This window comes from Seriola aureovittata, chromosome 3, assembly GCF_021018895.1.
Source record: "Seriola aureovittata isolate HTS-2021-v1 ecotype China chromosome 3, ASM2101889v1, whole genome shotgun sequence".
NCBI classification, from domain to species: domain Eukaryota; kingdom Metazoa; phylum Chordata; class Actinopteri; order Carangiformes; family Carangidae; genus Seriola; species Seriola aureovittata.
This window is the reverse complement of record NC_079366.1, coordinates 22,745,194-22,769,185: the sequence shown is the minus strand read 5'-3', so window position 1 is coordinate 22,769,185 and position 23,992 is coordinate 22,745,194. Positions and strand designations below refer to the sequence as shown.

The window sequence follows — 23,992 nt, the reverse complement described above, 5'->3', positions numbered from 1 at the left end:
TGGTCCTGTGTGAAGCTCTTTATACTGTAGGCTCCACGTCTCCAATGGGATCATGATCATTGTGGTTTCCAGCATGAAATTATACTTCAAGAAGAAAATACAGAAGCAGCATTTATACTTGATTGAAGGAGACGATTTAGTTTAAGTTACAAGAAGAAGAAAAAAAACAAAAAAAAAAAACAAAACACATGTTTATTCTGTGATTGTTACTAAGTCCTATCATGCAATTTTTCATCTTTTATTTTAAATCTGGGTTTATTGGGTCAACCCAGGCTTTGAAAATAAACAGGTCTGTAGCGACATCTAGTGGAAACCTGGTTGAATTGCAGCTTTTCTATAGCATTTAACGATGGTGTTAGATAGGGATTGTTCCTCCTGGACACCAGAGTTAATCTTTTTAATCACTTGTATGCATCAGTGCTGAATCAGCAAAAAAAACTTTTCATGGTGGAACATGTTTCTGGTGAAGTGTCCTGTCACAGGAAAAACACCAAAAAATCATCTTTTTTCTACAATAAAGAATGAAAACTTTCTGACGTTTGGAAACTTTGAAAACGTTTTTACTTTGGGCTGATGTGGTCATATAATCGATGGGTTCCTCCTGGTAGCAGCTGGAGTCTGTGGTGTGGCGGTGAGTGGCACCACCTCCACCCAGTCCAGGGCAGAGAGAGAGAGAGAGAGAGAGAGAGAGAGAGGGAGAGAGAGGGAGAGAGAGAGCTGTGGGCAGGACAGACTCAAACTTCTGCTGCCCAGGACAGTAACCGATGTAATCGACCGAGCGGACGGATGGAAGAGCAACCAGCTGCTCTCAAAAGGTTTATTTATTTATTTATTTTTAATTTCCACTTTGTTTTAAATCCCGATGGCCGAGGCCCGGCGTGAGGATGAGGACGAGGGGGAGCGCAGAGATCTGCGGGAGCTGCGGGAGCTGCGGAGCAGAGGCCAGGCAACAGGTACGGTGTGTTTGGGAATGTGACAGGCTGACGATCACCTAACGGTTTTAACGCGCTCAGCTGATTGTCTGTTGTTCAAATGCAGCATTGCAGTGAATTGTGATTTGCTAGACTTATCTTTTTGTTTGACTGAGTAACATTTGCTAGAGTTCATGTCCATTTTACCCATTGATCAAACTGTGCTGTCATGTTTTAGAAAACTGGATGTGTTCCCGTTCAGTCTCAGACAACCAACGTTTCCATTCATTTAAAAGACGATTAGCAGAGTCTTGAGACTTAGTTTAATTGTAACAGTGAACATCAAATTTGTATGATCCTATTATTTTTTGTTGGATGAGATGATGTGATTATGTGCAGATTGATGTGGGTCTGTGTCTGCACTCCTTTAGTGTCTGCTTTTTCATTTTCACACCATGTAGAAGTGACAGGAAACCAATGGAGGTCTGGAACAGCAGGGAAAATACATCAAAACATTAACTACAGTAACTGCATGCATTTGAAAATCATCAACAAAATTGTCTACATGATTTGCCTCATAGGGAACTAAAACACCGGGGACGGATCTGTGAAGACACAATGATATTTGTACTATTACAAGATGTAGAAACCTGACATATGCCTACAGCATCTTTTCAACCAGACAGAAAGGATCTATGTAAATGTCTGGACAGATCTAGACTTCAAAAACATTACGCTGAACTTTTCACTCTGATGAATACACTGATCTACTTGTGTTTTGGGTAAACTTTGGGTCTTTCATCCAGAATTATTATTATAAGTGTTTTCGGTTTTGTTCTGTTTTATTTATTAATTTATGTTTTCATTCATACTGAGGGATATTCACACAGTGAGAATTATGCACTACACACCTTCTGTCATTGATACACAATGATTTGACCAATTTACAGTGTTGTGATGCTAATGGAAATCATCACATATACTTTCTTTTTTTTTAAATGATACAACTGTAAAACCCTCAGTGCTCCCTGAAGTGAAAGTATCATTAACCAGTGGCGTCTCTGTTTCTCATGGTGATACACCACTGATGAAACTCAGGCCCACACACCTCAGAGCAACATGTCATTTGTCGAACTCTCTTGTTCCTTTCAGTTTAGGCTTGTGTACAGATTCCTAATGTCAGTACTAACCGTGTGATTTAATGAAGAAGTATTGGCTTTTGTTTTCAGCCACTTGCCTCACATACAAACACTAAGGCGCTCTTACATCTTAGACAGAGTTTCGCTCCATTATGTTTCACGAGAAGAATCATCGTGAGTGTAACTCTGTTTTCTTTGTTCCTTGTTTTTCTTATTTCTCAAACTGCCCTGTGCCCTAACCAGCTATCTACCACCAGTGTGCCAGCTCAAACTACCCCCCCCCCCCCCCCCCATACCCCTCACCCCACACCCCGACCCCACCTGCTGTCTGGATGGGAATTCCAGTCAGCCTCTCTGTGTCGACAGGCTGCTGTGTCATGAACAAGCTGTTGTCTGAACTGGATGCAGTTCATGTTTTTTCCCATCCTTTCAAAAAACAATATTGTTATAATATCATACATGCACTCCATCATAGGTGATTTGCGTTGGACCCATTTCAGGTAGTTTCCACTATGAATCACTCGTCTGCACTGACACCATCTAATCTTCTCTGACTAAAGGTCCACATCAGCTGCTGACATTGTGCTACCGACATGACACCACAATCTGTCAGCCTCGCCTGGTCTTGTTTTTCAAGTGAGGGCAAATCTCTTTTGACTAGTCCTCTTTTAACAATAAATACCTTTCTGGATTTTAACACAAGGGATGCTTTCCAGTTGACATTTTGACTTGGTTCTATAGTGTCAAACTTTGTCCTCCTCCTTAATACAGCCCGCAAATGTATAGGCCTATAACTTAGTCAGCAAATGCATCTGTGCCTGTTAGAAAATGCAAAAGTTGGAAACAGACTTAAGTCAAACCCTTTATCAGACTATCTGACTGTGTCTGGGATCAGCCTCTTTACTCGTGTGAAGTTTTGGCTGGTGTAGTATGACACACAGAGAGGCAGATTGTTTTTCTTCCTTTCCCTTTGTTGCCAGCCATTTCACCAGCTGCTCTGTGACTGCTGCTGCTGTGCTGAGTAATGTCAGCATGTGTTCAAGTTAGAGCGCAGCTGTGAAGGGAAACCAGTCTTGCTGACTTCAGCAGCTCTCTCGTGTATTTGCAGTGTAGTTTGAGGTGTCACTGGCCTACAAATGCCAAGAGATATCCACCGATTTGGAATATAATTCAGAGCAGTATGAGGGGGCTTGTCAAGTAGTATGGCAGGGTTATTTTCTCAAACCTATTGCTCTCAGTTGAATATTTGAAGGTGTAATGAGCCTTTAAATGTTAAATAATATGATAAAAGTCAACAATTCTTCCAAAACTACTTAACTGGCAAGTTTATTACCATTTGCAGAGGTACTGGATCTTTAAACGTACTGTCAAATAATCTGTCTTTTTAAGTAAGACAGTGTTGGTTGATTGGTCAGTTGATCTGGACTGAAATACTGAAATACAGGGCAAAATTTCAGTTTGTCCAGCATCTGAAAAACGAATGACATCATCATCCACCTCAGCTGCACTTTTTCCCTTAGTCATGATTAGCAAATGTTAGCATGCTAATATGCTAAACTAAGATGGTGATCAGGTAAATCATTGTCATTGTGAGCATGTGAGCAACATTAGCATTTAGCTCAGCGTGGCTAGAAACTCTTAGCAGTGTTTAAGTGGAAGCTAAATGTCATGGATAGCTCTATGACACTGTGGCATTTGATCATTTTTAATTGGATGTGTTGGTCTCTGAATGGTTTTAATGAATGTCACAACCAACTAAGAGTTTCAGCTTTGTCTGTTTTAAGTGTCGTGTAATGTTTGATTCATATAGTAGATAAATGTTGACACCAGATTAAGTTCATTCCAGAGATGAATCACCTAATTTCTTTTCATCTGAAACTGCCCTATGCTGATCTACATTCAGCTAAATGAATCTGACATAACCTGTCACCTCTGGTTTTCCCACATGATCATATCTAAGGTTCTTTAATCTACAAACCAGTGCGCTTCCCCCTCTAGCTCCTATGTGCTAAAAATAGAAATGATCTCTTAATATTTTTTAGTTTCTTCAAATTGATTTTCTTTCTTTAGTTTTCTTATACTTTGCGCGCAATAATCTCTCCTGATTCATTATTCCTTTGATTTTTAATTAGCCATATTTGTGCTAACCAGGATGAAAGGTCATATATGCTAAAAGGTTGATTAGTTTATTGATAGTACCAGTTAATATTTTAATCAAACACGTAGGCTGTGACTTCCTGACTTAGTAAACGTACAACAGAACTGTTGAGATGAATTTTTATATTATAAAGGTTTTTAGACTCATGCCAGTTACAAATGGCAAAGAGCAATGGGAATATTCTTGTGACCTTTTACTGTGTAGGAAATAAAGACAGTGACGGTACAGTGTCGTGTGGCATAACCACCACTTCCTGAATGACCACATTCCACTTCAACAGATTGGCCAAGTAAACACAGGAGTGCTGAGATATTATAGGGCCCTCCCTCTCTGCTGTTGTCTGTGGGTGTGTGACTGCGAGCTTCAAGATCTTTGAAACACACACACACTCACTTGGTGGAGCAGGAGGGAGGATCTCTGTGGAAATATCCTGCTAGATTTTGTATTTAACTCATCAACAGGTAGGAGCATTATTGTATGGTAAAGAGACAGAGGAGTTGTGTTCAGGATTAGAAAACATCACTTCTTCCACACTGGCGGACTACATATCTACAAGGAAGTGATCATACTTTATTTAACGTACTAGAGCTTAAAACTTTGTCCTGCAGTTGCTAAAAGACGTCTTTCTCATGAAGTGAAAGTCCTGAAGCGCCTTTCCCACATGTTGTTAAAGTGTAACCTGTAACCTGAGGCACAACAGATAACAGGTAACAGGTGTGACAGGTGGATCTGTCTGCTAATGAGGTCATGGTTTCAGGCTAGAGGCATCAACAACAATGCTGACTTCCACTGTTGCCTCTAATAGTTTTTTCTTCGGTATTCTTCTAATGACTTTACTCTCCAATATGAAAATGATTTCTTATGAGATTAGATTGTCTGCATTACTGATACTGCTCCTTACAGCCTACCTGTTGACTAAGGCACATGTTCCCCTTTTACCACTTGTTGTTTGATTGAAGCATGAAACTGTGTCTAAAGGAGCATTTTGTTATTTTGTATGGGGAAAAAACAACATCATAGAATCTATCATTTTAATACTGATTTGCCTTTTAAGAATCACAATATATATCTCTGACAATGGTCCTACTCCAAATCTGAAGGACATTATTGTTACAGAATCACATTGACACAGCTAGGTATCTGTTGAACCAAACTGCTTACTGCTGCTTTTGGAGATTTTTGTTCTGTTGTTGTTGTTGTCTGCAGATCATCCAGCCATAGGAAAGATCAATCAATCTGTCTATCTGCTGTTTATGAATTAGGAGATGCTTAATGAAAATAGATGAAAATGAAAAATGAAGGGCAGCACAGCATTTCCCTGTCATTTATACAGTTCTCTGAAATATGAAAATGACATGCGACATGTAATCATTGTTTCTTTGTAAATTTATATTTGAAATCACCAACACATTTAAAGTCTGAATATGTTGGTTCATTTACATTAACTGGTTCTGCTGGTTAGGGTTAGGTTCTTGTATTTCTTGTTCATGCAGTGCTGTTTAGCAGTAGTAGTAGTAGTAGTAGTAGTAGCAATTTAGTATTGAGTGTAAAACAATGGCTAGGGCTCAAAGTGAGACTTCTTTGAAAGGTGAACTGAGACATCTTTCCTCTCAAATAAAAAGTTGAATTCATAAGCAAAAATGCACCTAACACACGAGGAATGGACAATATAATATCTGCCATGAGACAATATGAAATGTCATAGTGGGAGATGGTGCAAATCAATGAGCGAGACGGTTTCATGGTAATATTTGACTTTAGTTTGATTTGTATCAATGTAACAAGGTTTTGTGATTTGTCAGACAAAGACAAAAGCAAAAACAGACGTTCCTATCTGGTCAGTCTTTTCCCTAAATAGATTCTCAGTTATATTTTCTATCAAACTATAAAAACATTACATATACTGTGATGTTATCTTTTTCTTTTATCTTATGAAACTTGTGCTTCTCTGTTTTCCTCTACAGATCACCCTGAAAGAACCAAGCCGGAGCTTTTACCCTCCAGGTATGTAATTCATTTTTGAGCTGAGATTTTATATATTTGTACCTTTTTAATGGTGGATCCAGTAGCAGTTGTTTAGTTTCACCACAACTCTACCTGTAGCTGGAAACAGGGCACTATCCCTTTAACAGACAGATCTGCTGATGATGAGGTTGTGAATGCGGACTAAACAATGAACTGATCTATCCTCAGTGACTGACAGAGAGAAGGTCAACATGAGGATGAATACCATGCTGCTTTTTTCTTTTTAGTTGTTTACAGACATTGAGAAGAGAGGTTAGACAAACCATTGAAAAACACCGTTTATGATAGATCACACAGGATGTTTCTGGCCTGAAGATCTGTGTGTTTACAACTTCACCAATCAGTTAAATGAACTATGTGTAACCAAGAGGAGGGAGAGGATTGTCAGTCTTTCCCCCAGACAGTTTATATCAGCCTCCCGCAGTCAGTCCTTAATGAGCAGGATGTGTGTTAATGAGGAGCCTCCCTCCTGTGTTTATAGCTTTGGTGAAGAGACTGCTGGTACAGATTAGAGAGCATCACATTAGTTTAATCTTTGCTCTTTTCTAAGAAAAAGGAAAAAGAAAGGGGATCTTAATATGATAATAGTGCTGGTATGAAGTGGTGATATTAAAGGATTAGAAAGTAATAGATCTGTACCTTAAGGAGGAAAACGAAGAAGAGATTTGTTGGTTACCATCGGGAGATGATGTGATGTAAGTTAGTTGTTGTTTTCATGATGGTCGTATGTTCCGTGTTTACCTGGATGTGGTAGCATTTACTGACACCCTGTTCCTATAAGGTAGGTGGATTTGATCATGAGCAGGATTGTCAGAGATATTATTCTTCTCTTATGTAACGTTGTCATCTTTTGCTGGATGTATGTTTTGTAATATACAGTGAACCTGTGGCAATAGTTCAGTTTGCTTTAATCCACATACATCTACATACTTTTGCCTTTGTTGAATTGTAATATTGAAGTGAACAAATATTTTCCTGACTAAAGCCCTCGTACTGTTCCAAACCATAACAATCTGACTGAGGACTTTTATTTTGTAGATTTCACCTCCATTAAGGAATAAACATCATTCAAGTCATTTCTGCTGTTCATTGTGTATAATAATCATTTGTTCACACTCTTAAAATGTTTAAATGATTCATTTCAAGTTTTTTCTACTCTTCTTCTTACTAATGCTTTTCTTCACTTCTTCTGCCACTTCTACTATGTTTACATCTCAGCAGTCTGCACCTTTAGCAATTATACTGCACACTAAAATGCACTATATACCACACCTTACTGTATCATAGTATGAATTTGTAGTCATTTAAAAAATCTCAATTATTAGAGTAATTTTTCTTTGATCATTTCACCTTGTTTTGTTCTTTTGTTCTTTTTTTTCTTCTACTCTTTACCCATCTCTATACAGCTCTGAACCTTTTTCATTATCTCATTGATCAAAATTTCCTCAATTTGTCTGTTTTGTTTGAAGTTAGATGTTATTTTAAATCTTGTGTCCTTGCATAAATTGGCATTAACAGTATAAAGCAGCTGTATTAAGAGAATGTATTGTATGATACTGGCTAGGGGCAAGTGAAGAGATTTTATTTTAACAAATGAGTCACCATAAAGGTATGAACCCACTCATGACTGTGTCCCACACCTCAGTGATAAATGGGTTTCCTGTTCTGCTCTGTTTTTCAGCCAAGGCCCTCTGTCGTCTATACGAGCTGCTATCAAACGAAGTAAGTTTGCAACAACTAAACAGCAGTGACACAAAAAGCACAATAAAGGGTTTATTCCTTAAATTAGCTTCTTGTCGAACTAAATCAGAATCACGATTTATATGGGAGAGTTATTTGAAGTATAACTGACTGTATCAAAGTATATTTGACAGAATGTTAGCAGCACATTTTTGTGATTTTGATCTACGGTTTGTTTAGAGGAACCCTGTCTTCCATAAATCAGATGAATGCATGATAGCTTCAAGTGAAATCTACAGGTTTCCAATCAGACATGTAGAAAAGCAGTGAGGTAATGTCTTATAATGTGTGATGTTTTTGGCAAAGTTTATATGACTTTTTCTCCCTTTCTTTAGCAAGAGCAAACTCTCAGTGCGAACATACCAGAGACAGAAGGTAATGTAAATAAAGTCTGTTCATGTTTACTTCTTCACTGTATTATTCTCGTTGATGCTATCTGAAATAGACAAAGTTTTTGTTTGTTGCTTAACAAATGTCCATAGCAAGAGTAAAGTTCTTTGCCAAGAAGAAAAAAACCAAGTGAGAAAAAAAGAACATGCTTAAGGTGGATGTGCAGATGTATTTTGGTTGTCTCTCAGGTCCGTATGGTGTCTTAATGGTTTGTCTTTCAGGCGACCAGAGATCACCATCATCTCAGCAGAACCTCTGGCCAGTAACAACTGGTTCCCGGGAGCCTCTGTGGTTTTCACTCCTCCTCCTCCTCAGTCAGGCTGGTCTGCAGGCATCCAGGCCGTCTCCCAGGTAGACTTCATCTGACTGACACTCTTTGAATTCACATGTCTGTTCGGCTCTGTGTTGTCCAAGAATATTTCTTCCTCAATAATAAGCACAAAAAATATTACGAGTCATACGTTTTTAAACATGGCCATTACTACGTTACTAGAATTGAAAAGGTCAGGAGTCAAAGTCCCCCCACCCCCCCATATCGGCGCCTCCTCTTTTTTATGTTATTATCTCTCTCTCGCTACGAGGAGAGAGGAATAAATATAATTTCTTGGCCAAAAAAAGTTGAATTTAACTCCCAAATTCTTACTTAGTACATGACCGTGTGTGTGCATGTGTGCGTGTGTGTGTGTGTGTGTGTGTGTGCGTGTGTGTGTGCGTGTGTGTGTGTGAACATCTCTCCTTTTCATGACTCAGCCCCCACCATCCTATGACCAGGTGATTCAAGAGAAGACCCAGGAAGAGCACATTGTCAAGCCCACTGCAGCCCCCCGCCGGCCCACCTGCACTACCACATGTGCCACACAGACTGACCCTGTGAGGGACAATACCGCCACCACTGTCCCACAATCAGCTGAGAAAAGACCTGCTGGTGAGGCATACCAGAGTGACTGTGACTGTCAAGTTCCAGTCTGTTTCAGCTCTACATGTGACGTGTCTTTATATTTGTTTCCAGGTAAAACACCACAAAAACCACCGAGGCCATCACTGCCCAAACCAGTGGACATAGAACCGCTCACTGAAACTGTCACACCTTCTGATGGGAAGGTGGGAACAAATACTACAGCATCCACAAACACTGAGAACCAAAGTGGCTCTAAATCTGATGTAAAGCAACACAACCAAGAAGATCCCACTCATACATGCGCCAGATCTGTTACAGTATACTGGGATATTCCTGCAAACCCTGTCTCTGCCCCTGCTGAAGCGACTCCCTCTTCTTCAAACTCAGAACCCAGTCAACGCCCTGTTCCACTTCCTCGCACAAAATCCCGAAAGCAGGCAACTCCAGAGAAGGTCAATGATAAGTCTTTGGTCGAGCTCAGTGAAAATTGTGACAGTGTTCACTCTGATGCGGAGGAGGCATCCTCAAATAAGTATTTAAAGGAATTATTAGAGGTCTTTAGTGCAGAAAACCAGTTTGAGGAGAACAGTGACATTGTTAACCAATCAGACGAGGCCTCTCAAGGTGAAGATGCTGTTGGCGAGATGAACAGCAACAGCAGTCAACGTAATATTCGGGCCAGGATCCAGGCCTTCGAGAGCCAGGCCGACACAGAGGAAGGAAGTGTGGCTGAATCAGCCAAACCAGAACCTCGACCAAGAAAGGCAGCCATCAAACCTCCAGTCGCTGCTAAGCCTTCTGTGTCTCTTAAACCTCAGTTTGACCACAGTGAAGATGATTACTATCAAAATGTCTCATCCATAAATGTAACCCAAAACCATACACCGGCCCTGAGACCTCAGCCCCCTAAAAAAATGGCGGCGCTGTCTATAAAAGAGGAGCTCGAGACTTTACACAGCAAAGCAGCCATTCCCAACAGATCACGTCCCTCTGTACTGACCAGAGCCAACAGCATCTATGAAGAAGAGCCCTCACCACTTCCTCCTGTACCTCCAGTGAAGCCGTTCAAGGAGCCTCTTAAACCCAACCTAAACATAAACAACCACAACTCGGCCTCCATCATCAGTGGGAATGAGTGTGTGAACAGTCTATCCGGTAAGTCTGTGGTGTAAGACAAAATGTAGCCTACTGCTTTGTAGGAATGCACCTGACGAATATTTTCATTATAGATTAGTTTATTGATTAATCCCCTGTTTTTATTATAAAAGTGAACCTTTCTTTTTAGAACACCTTTCATATACAACTGACAAAAAAGCTCATGGAGCAGGAGAAACAAAATTTATGGACAAAAGTCAGTCTGTTGTGTCTATAAATTGTAATTTCTAACCAATGGTAAAAAAAACTTATGTTAAACATGTTGTGCAAGCGGATCAGACTAAATTTATCTCAGAACTTGAAGTCATCTGCAAGGACGAATGGGTGACGATTCCTAAATCAAAGAGCAGAAAGAATCTTAGGTGGCTACAAAAAAAATATATATGCAAAATTAGGGTGTCCAAACTTTTCCACGAGCCACAATTATGGTTAAATCTTTACAGTTTTTTTTTTTTGTTTGTTTTTCTTTTGCACAGTCATGAAATCAGGTTTCTCTTTGTTCAGATCATATCCCAGTCAAGCCCCAGCGTAATGTGGACAGCAACGGAGCCTCGTTCTCCAGACAAAGTGTATCAAGGAGACCAACCACCATCAGGGTCCCCAGCAAAAGTGGTTCATGTGAGTCCAGCAAACATGATTCTCCAGTTTCGGTTGACATATAGTCAAATTGTTGATTTTGATGATGAGGAGTAATTGATATTACGCATACTATGCTGGTCTAATAATGGAGCACATGTTGTCAGTATGTTATAATGAAGACAGATCTCCTCTCAGTCTCAGATCATTTTCAGGACAGTCCTCCACCTCTCCCTGTCCAGAAGCCTGTAGGCTCCCTAAACACCCCAGTCTACCACAAACAAAACTCGACACCCATCCTCCCCTCCCAGGTAAGACCTGTCACGCAGTGTGGTTACAAACCCCCCAACTTCACAAACACGACCTCTGAACATCCCAGAAGAGTTAAACCTCTCCACAACATTAAGGTTATCCTTTGCAGACCTGATAACGCATCAGGAGGGAGATTTTATTTTTTGTTTCTTGTGTATTTCAGCATTTATGCCAATTTTTTTTTTTGTGTCTAATTAAAAAGTTTGGTCTTATTAGTATATTTCTACTTATAAACTATGACATGGTACATTTTTAGCCCAGAAAGTCTCTCTCAATCAATGTCTGCCAGCTGAGGATCTTACCTGCTTCATTTCCTCTGCTTTCCACAAACAAACACACTATTGTAGCCCCATGAACACACTGCCTTCAGCTGTGGCTGAAGGCTTTGTGTTGTTGCATGGTTACCATGGTTTCCAGTACTGTTGACTGTTGACAGTCTGTTTTAGTGCTAATAAAAATCTTCTGCAGGAGTCTTTCCAGGTTGGGCCAGAGCCATCGCTACCACCTCGGTAAGTGAGTGGGGGGAAAAACCTCACAAGTTTAAAATGTTGGTATATTTTGTAAAGATGCTGCTTTATTTGAACTTGATGATGCTGTTGCACTTCAGGAGGCACAGTACAACCAAAATCCTCCCACCTCGCCCACCTCCAGCCAAAACAGGCCCCGGAAGACCCCCTCCACCCAGCCTTAAGGCCACAGGTCGATCCGTTTCAGCACCATGGGACACTTCACCCAGACCCCAGGCACAGAAGCCCCACAGGAAAGGACCTGTCTTACCACCAAGGCCCAACCCAGGCCACCGTCTCTACAACAAATACACTGTAAGAGAGATCCCACTGCACACCTGTGTGCTGTACTCACATTTCGAATACAGCACAATGAGCACGTTTAATTTTTTTGCTTTCTTCCACCAGCTTGAACTTCCCCATGGAATAGCAGCCTTTGATTACAATGGGAGCAACACAGGAGAGCTGTCATTTCAGGTGACTAAACTCACTCTTCACATATAACGGTAGATTGTTTAAGTCTCAGTGCCACAGACTCTCTTGAACAGCTGGAATCTAACACCTTTGTTGACTTTGTCAAAAGAAAAATGAAGTGCTTCTGCTGCTAGAAGAGATTGACCGTGATACATTTGAGTGCCAAATTGGAGACACCAGAGGCAGAGTCCACAAGTCGCGCATGAAGGTTATAACTCCTCTTGCCTCAGACATGTACCCACCACAGGTAACTTGTCCTTCATTCATGAGTAAAAAAAAGGTGGCTCTGATTCTTGAGCCTCACTTGCTCCTTTGTGCTCAGTGGCTTTAATACATCAACCTTTAAGTCTTTGTTCTCTCTCTACAGGGTGCTGGACAAAGTGCTACAGGCAGAGATGGTTATGGGAAAAAAGTGCAGGTTATACATGACTTCATCCCAGGTGACACATCCGTTTACGCTGCTAGTACTGACTTAGATTGTGCAATAAGACTAAAATGAAATAGTACATTAAAATAATTATTTGGGGAAATACCTTTCTTGCAGAGATTTAGATGAGAAGATTGACACCACTATCATGTTTGTATGCTAAGTGCAGAGCTAGCGTAGCATACAGTCTGGAAGCAGAGGGGAACCCATACATTGATTCAACAAATAAGATATTGTCGATCAGCTTAGCTTTGTCCTTTCTTAGATATAAGAAGAATAAAAGGAAATGGCTTTCCTGGCACTGTTTAAAATTCCAAAACATGCCAACCAACACCAAGTGTTTGTGTTTTAGAGACTCAGGCTAGCTTCTTCACCCTGCTTCCCAACTTTATGCTAGGCTAGGCTAACCACCTCTTCACTCCAGATCCATACTTAACCCACAGTCATAAGATCAATGTCAATCTTCTCATCTCACCCTTGACAACAAAGTGAAAACATGAATTTCCTTGAATGTTGAACTGTTCCTTTAGAGCATGTTCGTTTTTAAAACCTAGATACTGGCTGCCTGAAAACAATCAAATGATTTGGAGGATTTGTGTCAGTTTGGATTACTTTTATTACCAATAGACAGCTGATGTGTGTTTTCTTCACAGAGGGTCCAGGAGAGCTGGGTCTGAGAGCAGGAGACGTTGTGACCATGGTGGAGCAGGTGGACAATGAGTGGTACAGAGGCACTTGCAGGGGATCTACTGGTTTCTTTCCCATGAATTATGTCAAAGTCCTGGTAAATTAAAACTATTATAATTCAATCATTGAGGCCTATAATTTACACATGTATATGATGGTTAAGGATTCCTTTTGAAATTAGAAAATTTTAATTTTAGTCAGATTCACCAAGAACCCTCCCTGGAAGGAAACCGAAGCCGCCATCTGCAACAGCCAGGTACAATTTTTACATTACAAAATCTTTGCACAGGCCTTTACAAACCCACCTGAACTAACCTGATGTTTTAAATCCTGCTGTGTCCTGTGAAGTGGTCCTCGATGTGTGGCGAGGTTTGACTTTGAGGGGGAGCACAGTGATGAGCTGTCGTTCTGTGAGGGGGATGTGATCCAGCTGAAGGAGTACATTGGACAGGAATGGGCTCGGGGACAAATTGCCATCTCAACTGGAATCTTCCCTCTTAACTTTGTGGAGGTGATTGAAGATCTGCCTCCGCCTCCGAGTCAGCAGCAGACGCAGACGCAGACGCAGACACAGACACAGCCCAGCAGAATCGCACTGCCTGGTACGGTTACCTGAAAGCACCAAAAACTAAGTCACTTGCATTCTTTTCATTGTGTGCTGATCTGGTCACAAAGAGCAAGTCAGCTGAACTGTACTTTCAGTTTGTTAATGTCTTAAATGGGAATATTTACATGTTATCCTCTCGATCCTCAATCAAAACAAAAGAGTGTCTGTGTCCTTCAGTGAGGAGCCTCTTTCCATCCCTTTTCCTTTGTGTTGGCTGGCATCTCCCCCTGTGGCACGTCAGGAATTTGTGCTTCTGTTTCTGTTTCATTAAATCACTGTTTACAAAAGGTTTCTCAACTGTGCACTTGAAACACTCATGCAACCATGTCTGTACGCCCCTTCTTTCATTCATTCAGTCAGCTGGAAATTTCGAGAGACTGCGGACCTGTAAATACATTGATCTATTAAATTCTGAATAGCTTCTCTATACAACCAGGAATTATATTCTGGTGGAGAAATACTGAATCTTTTCTTCAACTTAGTACATTTAAATTTGACTACTTTTAAAAATGTAAGCTGAGTCTAGAAATGCTGGAATCTGTCTATACTGAGTAACTTTAACTACAGAAAATTAATTTTACCTCAGGTTGCTAAAATCCCTGCAAAAATACAGAAGACCCTCATGGGTTGCTACTACACAGGATTTACATGCAATATTAAAGATAACAAGTACAGCAAAGAGTGCCCATGGATTCACTCTTTTTTATTTTGTTCCTGACTGGAGGTTGTATGCTTTTCATCTTTAATAACCTAGACGTCTGTTTTCTCACAGGCATGGTGGCTTCTCCAAATGTCAGTGAGGTTTCCAAACCCACTCAGGTAACCAATATCTTTATTAGCAGTACCATTGACAGCAAAGGTATTGGTTTTGTGTTCTGTAAAACAAAAATAAATTAAAATATAGATAAAGTTCTCTTCTCTTGTCCTGTTCACTTTGCAGGCGTCTCAGTCCAAAGTGGACTGGGCGGTGGCTCTGTACGACTATGCCGGGAAGTCAGAAGACGACCTGTCCTTTCAGCAGGGCGACTGTATCCTGATCACCCGCCATATTAACGCTGAATGGAGCTGTGGCAGGCTCAACGGCAAAGAAGGCATGTTCCCCAGGGCATTTATTGAGAGCAACACAGGTATGAAGATATCACAATTTTACTTTATTATTATGAAGTTACCGTCTTAGAGAACCGGGCTTAGATACAAATTCAACTCGGTAATTCCACTCTGTTGCTGTCACTGGTCTCAGGGTGAGTGTCTCATAGCTCTGCCATGCAGTTGGCACACTTTGATTTGTTTTGTAGAATTTCACAGCACTATTATTGACACTGGCTGCAACTAACAATTACTTTAATTACTGATTAGTTTGCTGATTATTTTGATAATTAAAAATTTGGCCTATAAAATGACACAAAAAAAAGCCTAAGGTGACAGTTTCTTAATGCTTACTGTAAGCAATCTGAAATCTGATCAATACTGCAAAACTCAGTTAACAAAGTTATTCAATTTATATAGTTTCATAAGACAAAGACAAACTCACAACTGAGAATGGGAGTAGGTGTAGTTCAGCATTTGTACGTGAAAAGTGACTGAAACGATTCATCAGTTGTTAAAGCAGCTGCAGAATATTTGCGTTCGGTCAGTAAATCAACTCACTGTTCCAACTACAAGAGATGGTTTTATTCCTTAATTGACTGATTAGTACTGTACATACCTTCCTCAGCAGCTCCGCAGTCAGACAACAGCCAGCAGAACGAAGCAGCTGGTGGTGGGAGAGCCAGAGCTCTGTATAACTTCACATCAGACTGTGATGAGGAGCTCTCTCTGCAGGTACAGCGATTCATTATTTGCAATCACAAATACAGTTCACGAATTCAGAGATTCACAATTCGCACAGCACCATCTACGCAGCCCCTGATTCCTTCCTCTTTCACAGATTGGGGATATTATAACCAAGCTGGAGTCCATTGATGAAGAATGGTTCCTGGGTGATTTGAGAGGGAAGCGAGCCCTGGTCCCTAAAAACTATGTACAAGTACTGGGATAGTGGCATGTGGCATTCAGCGGGACACTGTGGTAGACCAGAGGAGAAACTACATCTGAGGACAGATGCTTTCAGCAATGGAAATCTGAAGTGAACTGCCTTTAACTGGAATGCAGTATTTTCATCTCCAAGTAGTGCAACATATTTTATAATCCACAGCATTAACTTCAGAAGTGTTTACTGAATAATTTATCATGTTATGAATATATTTTACATTAAAGCTGGCTGGCAATGTGAATACCCTGGACTTTGATTTTCAATGACTTGTATTCTTCACCATTTGCACCATCTAGTGGTTTGTCTCCTTGTTTTACTACCTCTATTTATTCAAAGTCAAAATGTGGTTTCTGAGCACTGTAGTTTTGCATGTCTTCAGTAACATTAGATTACCCACTTCATTTTTGCAGGAAATTACAATTCATCTTGATAGACACCGGTTTCACTTGACTGAGTAAGTATTAATAGGGTGCCAAGCTCTAATGCAAATACCGCCTGTTCCATTAACATTACATGTAGATTATGTATTGACTGTGCTCACATGGACTAGTATTGAGTAAATGAACAACTGTAATGTAATGAAGCACAACTTTGAACTTGATTGTTTCATTGCTTGTGCAGGTTGTTGTCCAGCCCCTGTACATACAGTACCAGTCAAAAGTTTCAACACTTTCCCATTCAGGTCAAAGTGTGTCCAAACTTCTGACTGGTACTCTGTTCAAAATGTATTAGTTCAATTACTGCTACACACAAAAATAGAAGACAGTACAGTCCATTGGTCATTTACATTTTTTATTAAATCTGTCAGGGTGGTTTTTAGACTGTCTCCTGGATGGGGGGCTCGTAGCCGTCAGCCCTCTCCACCTTGGCTCCAGCGTCGTCACCAGATGCCTTTGCAGCACCGCCGGCACCGCCCTCACCATGGAGCTCCATCAGTTTGCCCACTGTAATAGAAGACAAGAAGCTTTTAACCCAGGCTCATAAATAATAGTTCAGGAGGTCACTGGCAATTAGGAAGCTAGATGTTTTAAATTAAAATCAGTGATATTTCATCCCTCACACAATTCAACCTCATCAGGTCACTCAAAGTCAAAAGATCACTCAAAGTCAAAAGATCAGTCCCAAGCATGTTCTCTCACTAAAACACAGTATTTTGTCATGAAGGGAACATCAGATGATCTCAATGGATAGTAATCATGTGATCATATGGGACCGAAACAGTGTCATCATGTGCTCCCACAAGTAGGAAAAAAAACAAAACAAAAGTCACAGGGTGCCCTGTGTCAGTGCTGTTCAATCACTTACACTCAAACTTGGGCTTCTTAAGCATCTTGACCTTGCGGACGTAGACGTCGTGTAGGGGGTAGATGGACTGGCAGGCCTTCTCAATGTCCTTACCAACGCTGTCTGGGATCCTGTAACATGACAATACACAACAACTGAGCTTTTTCAGAGATGACAAGTCTCCATGAACTGGCATTTTTACATGACCATCTCCTGACAGTTAACTTTTTGCACATCTTTGGATCTTTTGAATTATCAGCAAGATTATCAGCATCTGCCATCTATTTACAACTCAGAATCCAACAGATGTAGCTTTATTGCAATTACATCAACATTGGCAGAGGCTTTTCCTGAACATGCAAAAGAAATCATTTACAATTCATTCAGGGGCAGGATTAACTGTACATGACTTACAGCTTGTTAACAACTTCCTTCAGGTCGTTGGTCTGAACCTCACGGGTCATGATCTCCATCATCTTCTTGCGGATCTGGCGGACCTGCTGGTGCTGGGCATAGGAGGTCTTTCTGATCTGGTTGGTGCGCTTCTTTGTGAAACCCACGCAGAACAGACGCAGAAGGTAGCCGTCGGTGGTCTTCACGTCCACATGGGCTTCTATCATGGTCTGAGAGCAAAGAAAAGATCCATACCAATTAGACTTCAAGTTAAATCTCATTCATTTCAGCCTGCCAGTTAAGAAAGCTCAATGTGTGTTAAGTTACTAAAGGATGAATAACAGTTTCTGGCCAAAATCACAATGACTATGCAAGCTATTCTTCCAGTAATTAAAAGTACATCTGACCTTTTTACCCAAGTACCCAAAAAAAAAATCTTCAAACACCAACATAACTTTACTGTTCTTCCACATTCATGGAGCCCAATTATAAAATAGCCTGTGTGTCAGGATTATAAAAAAAATTCAACCCAAAACTCAAACCAAAACAAGTCTTTTGGCTGCACTGTGTCTATTAAAAAAAGCTGTCTGTCAAGACTTTCCATGCAACTTCTGTGTTCTCATCCTACATCACTACTGAAAAAAGATGCACAACGTGAAGTCTAACTGAAGCCCTGTAACTTTGCTTCTGAAGAACTCACATGAATCTTACTGTTCATGTTTCATGAAGATTTCACTTCACTGTCAACTATGCTTCGGGGATAAAGATTCATTAGGTCTGGGAATGCAGAGTACATTGCAACCACCTGTTAAACAATGGTCACATGTATTGAGGATTTATTGCACTTGGTGAACTCAAAGTTATCTCATGATAAAAATCACAGCTTCCCTTTAAATTCCACACACTAGACAGAAGTAACCAAAACAATGTGGTTTGACCCATTCCCTAAAATTATTGAATTCCATTACACACTACAAATTAATGACCACTCAATGGCACGCAAATATAGTTTTTATGCTTTTCTTCCCACAAGCTAAATTAACCATCTATGCTCTTCTCTAGCAATGTCCCATGAGTAACATTCAGAAGCTCTTCAGTATTGGATTTTCACTATTGTGTAGTATAAGTGTCAAATTGATGCACTTCATGATCACCTTAATTAGACACAGAACTGCAATTCCCATCAGATGTTCCCAGACAATCCAAAAATTCAGACCCATCATAATCCCACTTGTACACAAATCACTGTTCCTAAAAACCAGACTTTTCAATAAAAATGTAATGGTGGAAAATAAATCAAGCTGTAAACAGTATTTAACATCTAAGTTTTGAGAACCAACATTTTCAAATATGTATTAATTAAGCATCGTTGCTGAAACTGAACTTGTTGAACACATTGACCACAGTCAAATGTTCAGTAGGATAACAGTGCTTTTCACAAAACCATGATCATTACCTGCCACTTCTTGACCATTGAGCACATCTTGTCACGGGTCAGATCCATGCCGTGGAAATTGGTGAGGCAGTTCTTCCCCTGAACGTCTTCAGTGATGAGCTTGAACTTACGGAAGGCGACCTCATCGTTCTGCAGGTCAGCGAGGCTCACCTCGAACACACGTCCCTTCAGACCATCAGAGGCGATTCCTGGATGTTTGGAAAACAAAAGTTAAGCACAAACACAAGCACTAGAAGGACTGAAAGTAATGACAATCTCTGGAATCAGTGGAAACGTAGAAATGGGAGAATCAGTTAATCTCATAAGTAATCAGCAACCATCATTTGGGACCAAAATACTTTATCATGAATTCCCATCTCATCACCACCACCAGGTATTCAGACACACAAGCAACTCTAAAAATATTCTTTAGTAATAATGACAGGACAATTTAAAGTCTTGTTAATTTTACTACAAATAGTCTCATTCATCCTGTCCATCACATAGAGCTTTTCTGTACTCAATGACAGCCTGATGTACAGAACACAGTAGTATGCAATAACACATGTACCTATATAAAAATCTTTCGGGCAATGAAGACTTACTGGTTCCCTGAGTCCTGGTGACCAAGGTCTTGCCAAGATTGCGGATGTTGAACATAGCTGGTGCCTTGACATCATACCAGTCCTTCTTGGAGAAAGGGTCCACACTGCACAAGATTGAAAAGTAAATTAATTACACAGATATAACAGTGAACTAACCAGCACAGCATCTTTCACATCATGGATGGGGGTGTACAGGCGGCCTGTGAGCAGGACTAAGGCAGGCAGGAGTGACATGCTTAACCAGTTAGCTCGCTGCGAAAGAAACTGCTTCGGTTAGCAGAACATTGAAGGTTAGCCTTTATCATTCCCCACACCACCATGTCTACCGATTTGCTAAATGACTTCACTAAACAATCCAGACAATCAGGTTGTTCGTAGTATAATTTATCAATTGGCTAACTGAAGTTGGGACTGCCATATTGATGGGTAAGCTTAGCTAAATCCATGCTAACATTTGGTAGCCTTTGGCAAATAACGTTACACTCTCTAACTGTGGAGGACAACTCGCACAACCCTACATACTTTATTTACGTACACCTAGAATCCTCCAGAGGAAATATACAAGTCTGACTAAATCAGCCTAATTATGGCAAAGTGCTTCAGCTCAGAGTAGAATGGACGCAGCATGGTATGGGTTACATCCATCGGCACAGAGGCCGGCGACGACGAGACTAGCACCGGCCCTGTAACATCTATCTAAAATCGGCTCCATCCTTCACATTTTATATACCAAAGTAACACTGGCGAAAAGCGCAAAGCTTGCTTCGTATAACCATGTGTGAATTTGCTACTTACATCTTCTTTTTGGCACCTTTTTTGCCGCCTTTGGTCAGCCTCTTATTCTTGCCGACTGCCATGTTGGCTACAGGGAGTGAAAGAGGAGGAAATAGGTAATCGCGCGAGAATTAAAGAGAGACCGAGGTCGTGAGATTTGTTTATCTCGCGAGCCCTTGTAGTGTTTCTTTTTTGGCGCCTCCTACTGGTGAAACTAATGCTCGGATAATATCATGTGCCTCAGAAGTAACTGCTTACATGTTAAATAAACTGTCGTGGTGTCTGTGTCTTGTGTGTGCAAGGAGTTTGACTCTGATTCTTGGTGACTCTAAATGACTTCTTACACAATATAAACAGTAGGCTACTAGTAACAATGTCCAGGAAGCTACACATGGACATACATGTACAGTAAGCCTACAAAGGCTATATATGGCTGCACAGAGATGTCAGTAACAGTAGGTTGATGTATAGGCTACATCTGAGTTTTAGATTAATATAAATGTGATTTGTAAAATTATTTTAAAAATTTTGATAAGGGCAATAATTTGTTAATATTTAACGATATTTTCCTAAGCATATACTACCAAAACACAAAAATTCACAATTTGTAAAAATGAATCAATTGATTACCTAATTAAACATAGATTATAACAGAACACAATGCATTAGCCTAGGGCAGTGAACATGATAATTGGCACAATATACAGCCCTGTGCAAACGTTTTAGGCACATTAGATTAAACACACAATACCATCAGAGGGGCACCTGATTGGTTCTAAATTCTTTCTTCAACGTCCCTTATCATACAGCCAGAGTCAAATATTTCTTCAGAGACAGAGAACAACATCATGACCTCAACATCATGGTGTCAGCCTGGGATTACATGAAGAGACAGAAGACACTGAGACAATCCACAGAAGAAGTGTGGCAAATTCTCCATGATATTTGGGACGGCCTACCTGCCAAGTGGCATGCAAAACTGTATACATGTGTACCAAGGAGAACTGGTGCTGTTTTAAAGACAAGAGGTGTTCACACCAAATATTGTTTTTTGTCAGTTTACTGCATTTTGTTTGCAAGATAACTGATAAACTAAAAATAACCTTGTCAATATGTTTTTAAGTCTTCTTCATATTAAAGCCCTTTTTCACAAGTGCGTCAAAACTTTTGCACAGTGCTATATAGCTATGATATAATCCAATATACTGTATTTTGTGAGTGGCAAACTGACCGAACATGATGTTACATCCAGAATTAATGAATGAATGTTTGCACAAAAAACTACCTAAGAACATATGCAGTTACACAGGTGAATCAGTACATGACAGCCACTGATTTGTGTTTGGAAATCAATTAATATGAAAAAAATTTAAAAAGCATTTGTCTCTCTCAGTTTCTGCATCTCTAACTGAAAAACAGGTCAGTTTTATATTATTATATATTATGCAGTTGTGATTAAAATTTACAATTACTGTAGATATTCAGTTCCATATCAAATTCAAACTGTTACAACTTTTATTTGCTTTTGTATTATGCACACCAACAATATATGTTGATTCCTACTTTACAACTGGCCTTTTTTAAATCAAAGTAACTGGTAACAATGATATACTTGAATCAAAAAAGAATATTCATCATCCTGGGCCAACCCATCAGGATGAACCAGTCAATAGGTATGTTAACACGTCATGCAGGTGTAGCCTATCATCCACCCACCCTGTTATTGTAACAAAGGGAAGTATTTGTCTGTTGGTAAAACACACTCAGGTGGCAGTTTAGCAGTTACACCTGGCTAAACATGATGCAATAATGCAGTCTGATACAACAGCTGTGCATTTAATCCTCCTTCATGAAGGTTATAATGTTCAGAGTTTGTTGAAACTGTTGAGAAGAGTTGATTCAACTTCATGATAATTTCAGATAATGTGTATATTAGTGTTGAACTGTCTTGCATTATGCAGAGAGGTGCTTCTGTTATTTAGAGTATCCTCAGTGATATAAATGGCGTGAACAAAATAATAGAAAGACCCCGTCAGTTATGAGACTGTATTAGCTTTAGCTAGGTGTACCTAATAAACAGGCTACTCAGTGTAAAATCAAAGATAAAAAACACACATACTCACATACACACTCACAGTTTTTGTGCACTTAATACAGGTGGACAGTTGTTGATGTAAACACATTCAAATATTTCTATTTAAACAAGTTACAAAAGGCTTAAACACCCAGTGTCTCTATAAACGCAAAAATATTCGGAACATGCAAATCTGAGAGGTGAACACTGTTGCCGCTGAACAGATACAAAGATGCTGCAGCAAAGACAACCTAGTATATATGAGACCTTACAACCAACATAGCATCCAAATGCATAGGGCTACATATAGCATTGCAGCTGTACACTTTTTTAGGGTCTTCTTGTATTCTATGCATTTTTATATTTGCAATTTTCTTTTTATTTCATCTAAATGTCTGCTGTGTCATTTGCACAAACACAGAGACTAAACTGTTGTCTTTAATGACAGGTTTAATCTTTTGGAACTTTCTTTTGACACCATTAATTTACTTTTCTCTGCTTTCAATGCCTTTTAAATGAATCTTGCAAGCTTTAGTCAGACACAGTCTGAAAGTAAAGCCTTTTGCAAGTGCTCACTGTTATTTCTGACACAAGTTATTTGCAGAAATCACAATCATCTGCTTAGAAATGTTCAAACAGGATGGCAGGAAGGGAGCAAAAGATGATGCAGTAAAACTTTGATTTGTGGCTGAAGTTTCATTATCGCTATAGAGCCCAGTTAGAAAAATAATAAGGTAAGGGTTGTACTCCATTCAAAGGTCAGTAAAAGCTTCCTTTTTCAAAGCCTTATTTAAAGAAGTCTACATTTGGGCTGCAGTGACCAAGTCTGCTGATTTCAGGTCATTACATCAGAGACAAGGCCTGCATCTCATGGGTGGTGTTGCTGGCTTCCATGACTCCTAGGGTCCCTAAGGGCTCAGCTACTGGGAGGTCATTGGTAACAGTGACGTCAGCTGCCTCTGTGGCAACCACACTCATAGCTGCTGAGCCATCCCGCAGAGCACGTATGAAGTCAACAGTTTGAGAGGACAAAGGACAAGACAAATACTTAAAGATGTGGGCATCATTTAATATGTATAGAGCAGGTATATCACTTTCCAGATTGTATTTGATTCAGACTTTCCTTCATGCAGTAATAAACATAGATGACACTAGTGCCTCTCATCCATTCAGCTATGTGAACATCTCACGGGTTGTTGGTGGTGATTTGAAAAGGCAAGCAGTGCAAAGCTGTCACTTTGCTTTAATGTTTGGTTTCCATTGCCTCAGCATGCAGACATCTGTCAATGTGCGGGAATGCTGCAGAGAAACAAAGTTCTACATACATTTCAAACCCCTGCTCTGTGTTTTCTCACAGCATAAAGCTATGTTTGGTGGTTGCTCTACATAT

General features: G+C 40.1%; 2 protein-coding genes and 2 non-coding genes across 6 annotated transcripts; 1 reads left to right on the top strand and 3 right to left on the bottom strand.

The window, feature by feature from the left end:
* The first annotated feature begins 739 nt into the window (after positions 1 to 739).
* Positions 740 to 16,287, top strand: sh3d19 (SH3 domain containing 19). 3 transcript variants are annotated; one of them, XM_056372371.1, is made up of 21 exons: positions 740 to 953; positions 6,173 to 6,212; positions 7,915 to 7,955; positions 8,309 to 8,348; positions 8,585 to 8,714; positions 9,135 to 9,288; positions 9,373 to 10,416; positions 10,921 to 11,034; positions 11,191 to 11,303; positions 11,773 to 11,813; positions 11,912 to 12,125; positions 12,219 to 12,287; positions 12,394 to 12,531; positions 12,652 to 12,724; positions 13,365 to 13,495; positions 13,596 to 13,654; positions 13,747 to 14,000; positions 14,778 to 14,824; positions 14,946 to 15,132; positions 15,720 to 15,826; positions 15,933 to 16,287. In XM_056372371.1, the coding sequence occupies exons 1-21, from the start codon at positions 863 to 865 to the stop codon at positions 16,041 to 16,043; spliced, it is 3,198 nt and encodes a 1,065-aa protein (XP_056228346.1). In that variant the 5' UTR covers positions 740 to 862; the 3' UTR covers positions 16,044 to 16,287. The 3 variants fall into 3 exon arrangements, with proteins under 3 accessions (XP_056228346.1, XP_056228345.1, XP_056228344.1); XM_056372370.1 differs by having other exon boundaries at positions 741 to 953; positions 9,114 to 9,288; positions 15,723 to 15,826; XM_056372369.1 differs by having other exon boundaries at positions 742 to 953; positions 9,114 to 9,288.
* A 525-nt stretch (positions 16,288 to 16,812) lies between these two features.
* Positions 16,813 to 20,668, bottom strand: rps3a (ribosomal protein S3A). The gene is made up of 6 exons (XM_056372372.1): positions 20,550 to 20,668; positions 19,755 to 19,858; positions 19,171 to 19,358; positions 17,736 to 17,944; positions 17,343 to 17,452; positions 16,813 to 16,981 (listed from the first exon to the last, which is right to left on the bottom strand). Exons 1-6 carry the CDS (start codon positions 20,609 to 20,611, stop codon positions 16,854 to 16,856), a joined length of 801 nt encoding a protein of 266 aa, XP_056228347.1. The 5' UTR covers positions 20,612 to 20,668; the 3' UTR covers positions 16,813 to 16,853.
* On the bottom strand, positions 17,204 to 17,272 carry LOC130167124 (small nucleolar RNA SNORD73). The gene has a single exon (XR_008827237.1). It is a non-coding gene; the product is annotated as a small nucleolar RNA SNORD73 (small nucleolar RNA).
* LOC130167123 (small nucleolar RNA SNORD73) lies at positions 19,456 to 19,524 on the bottom strand. The gene has a single exon (XR_008827236.1). It is a non-coding gene; the product is annotated as a small nucleolar RNA SNORD73 (small nucleolar RNA).
* Positions 20,669 to 23,992: the final 3,324 nt, after the last annotated feature.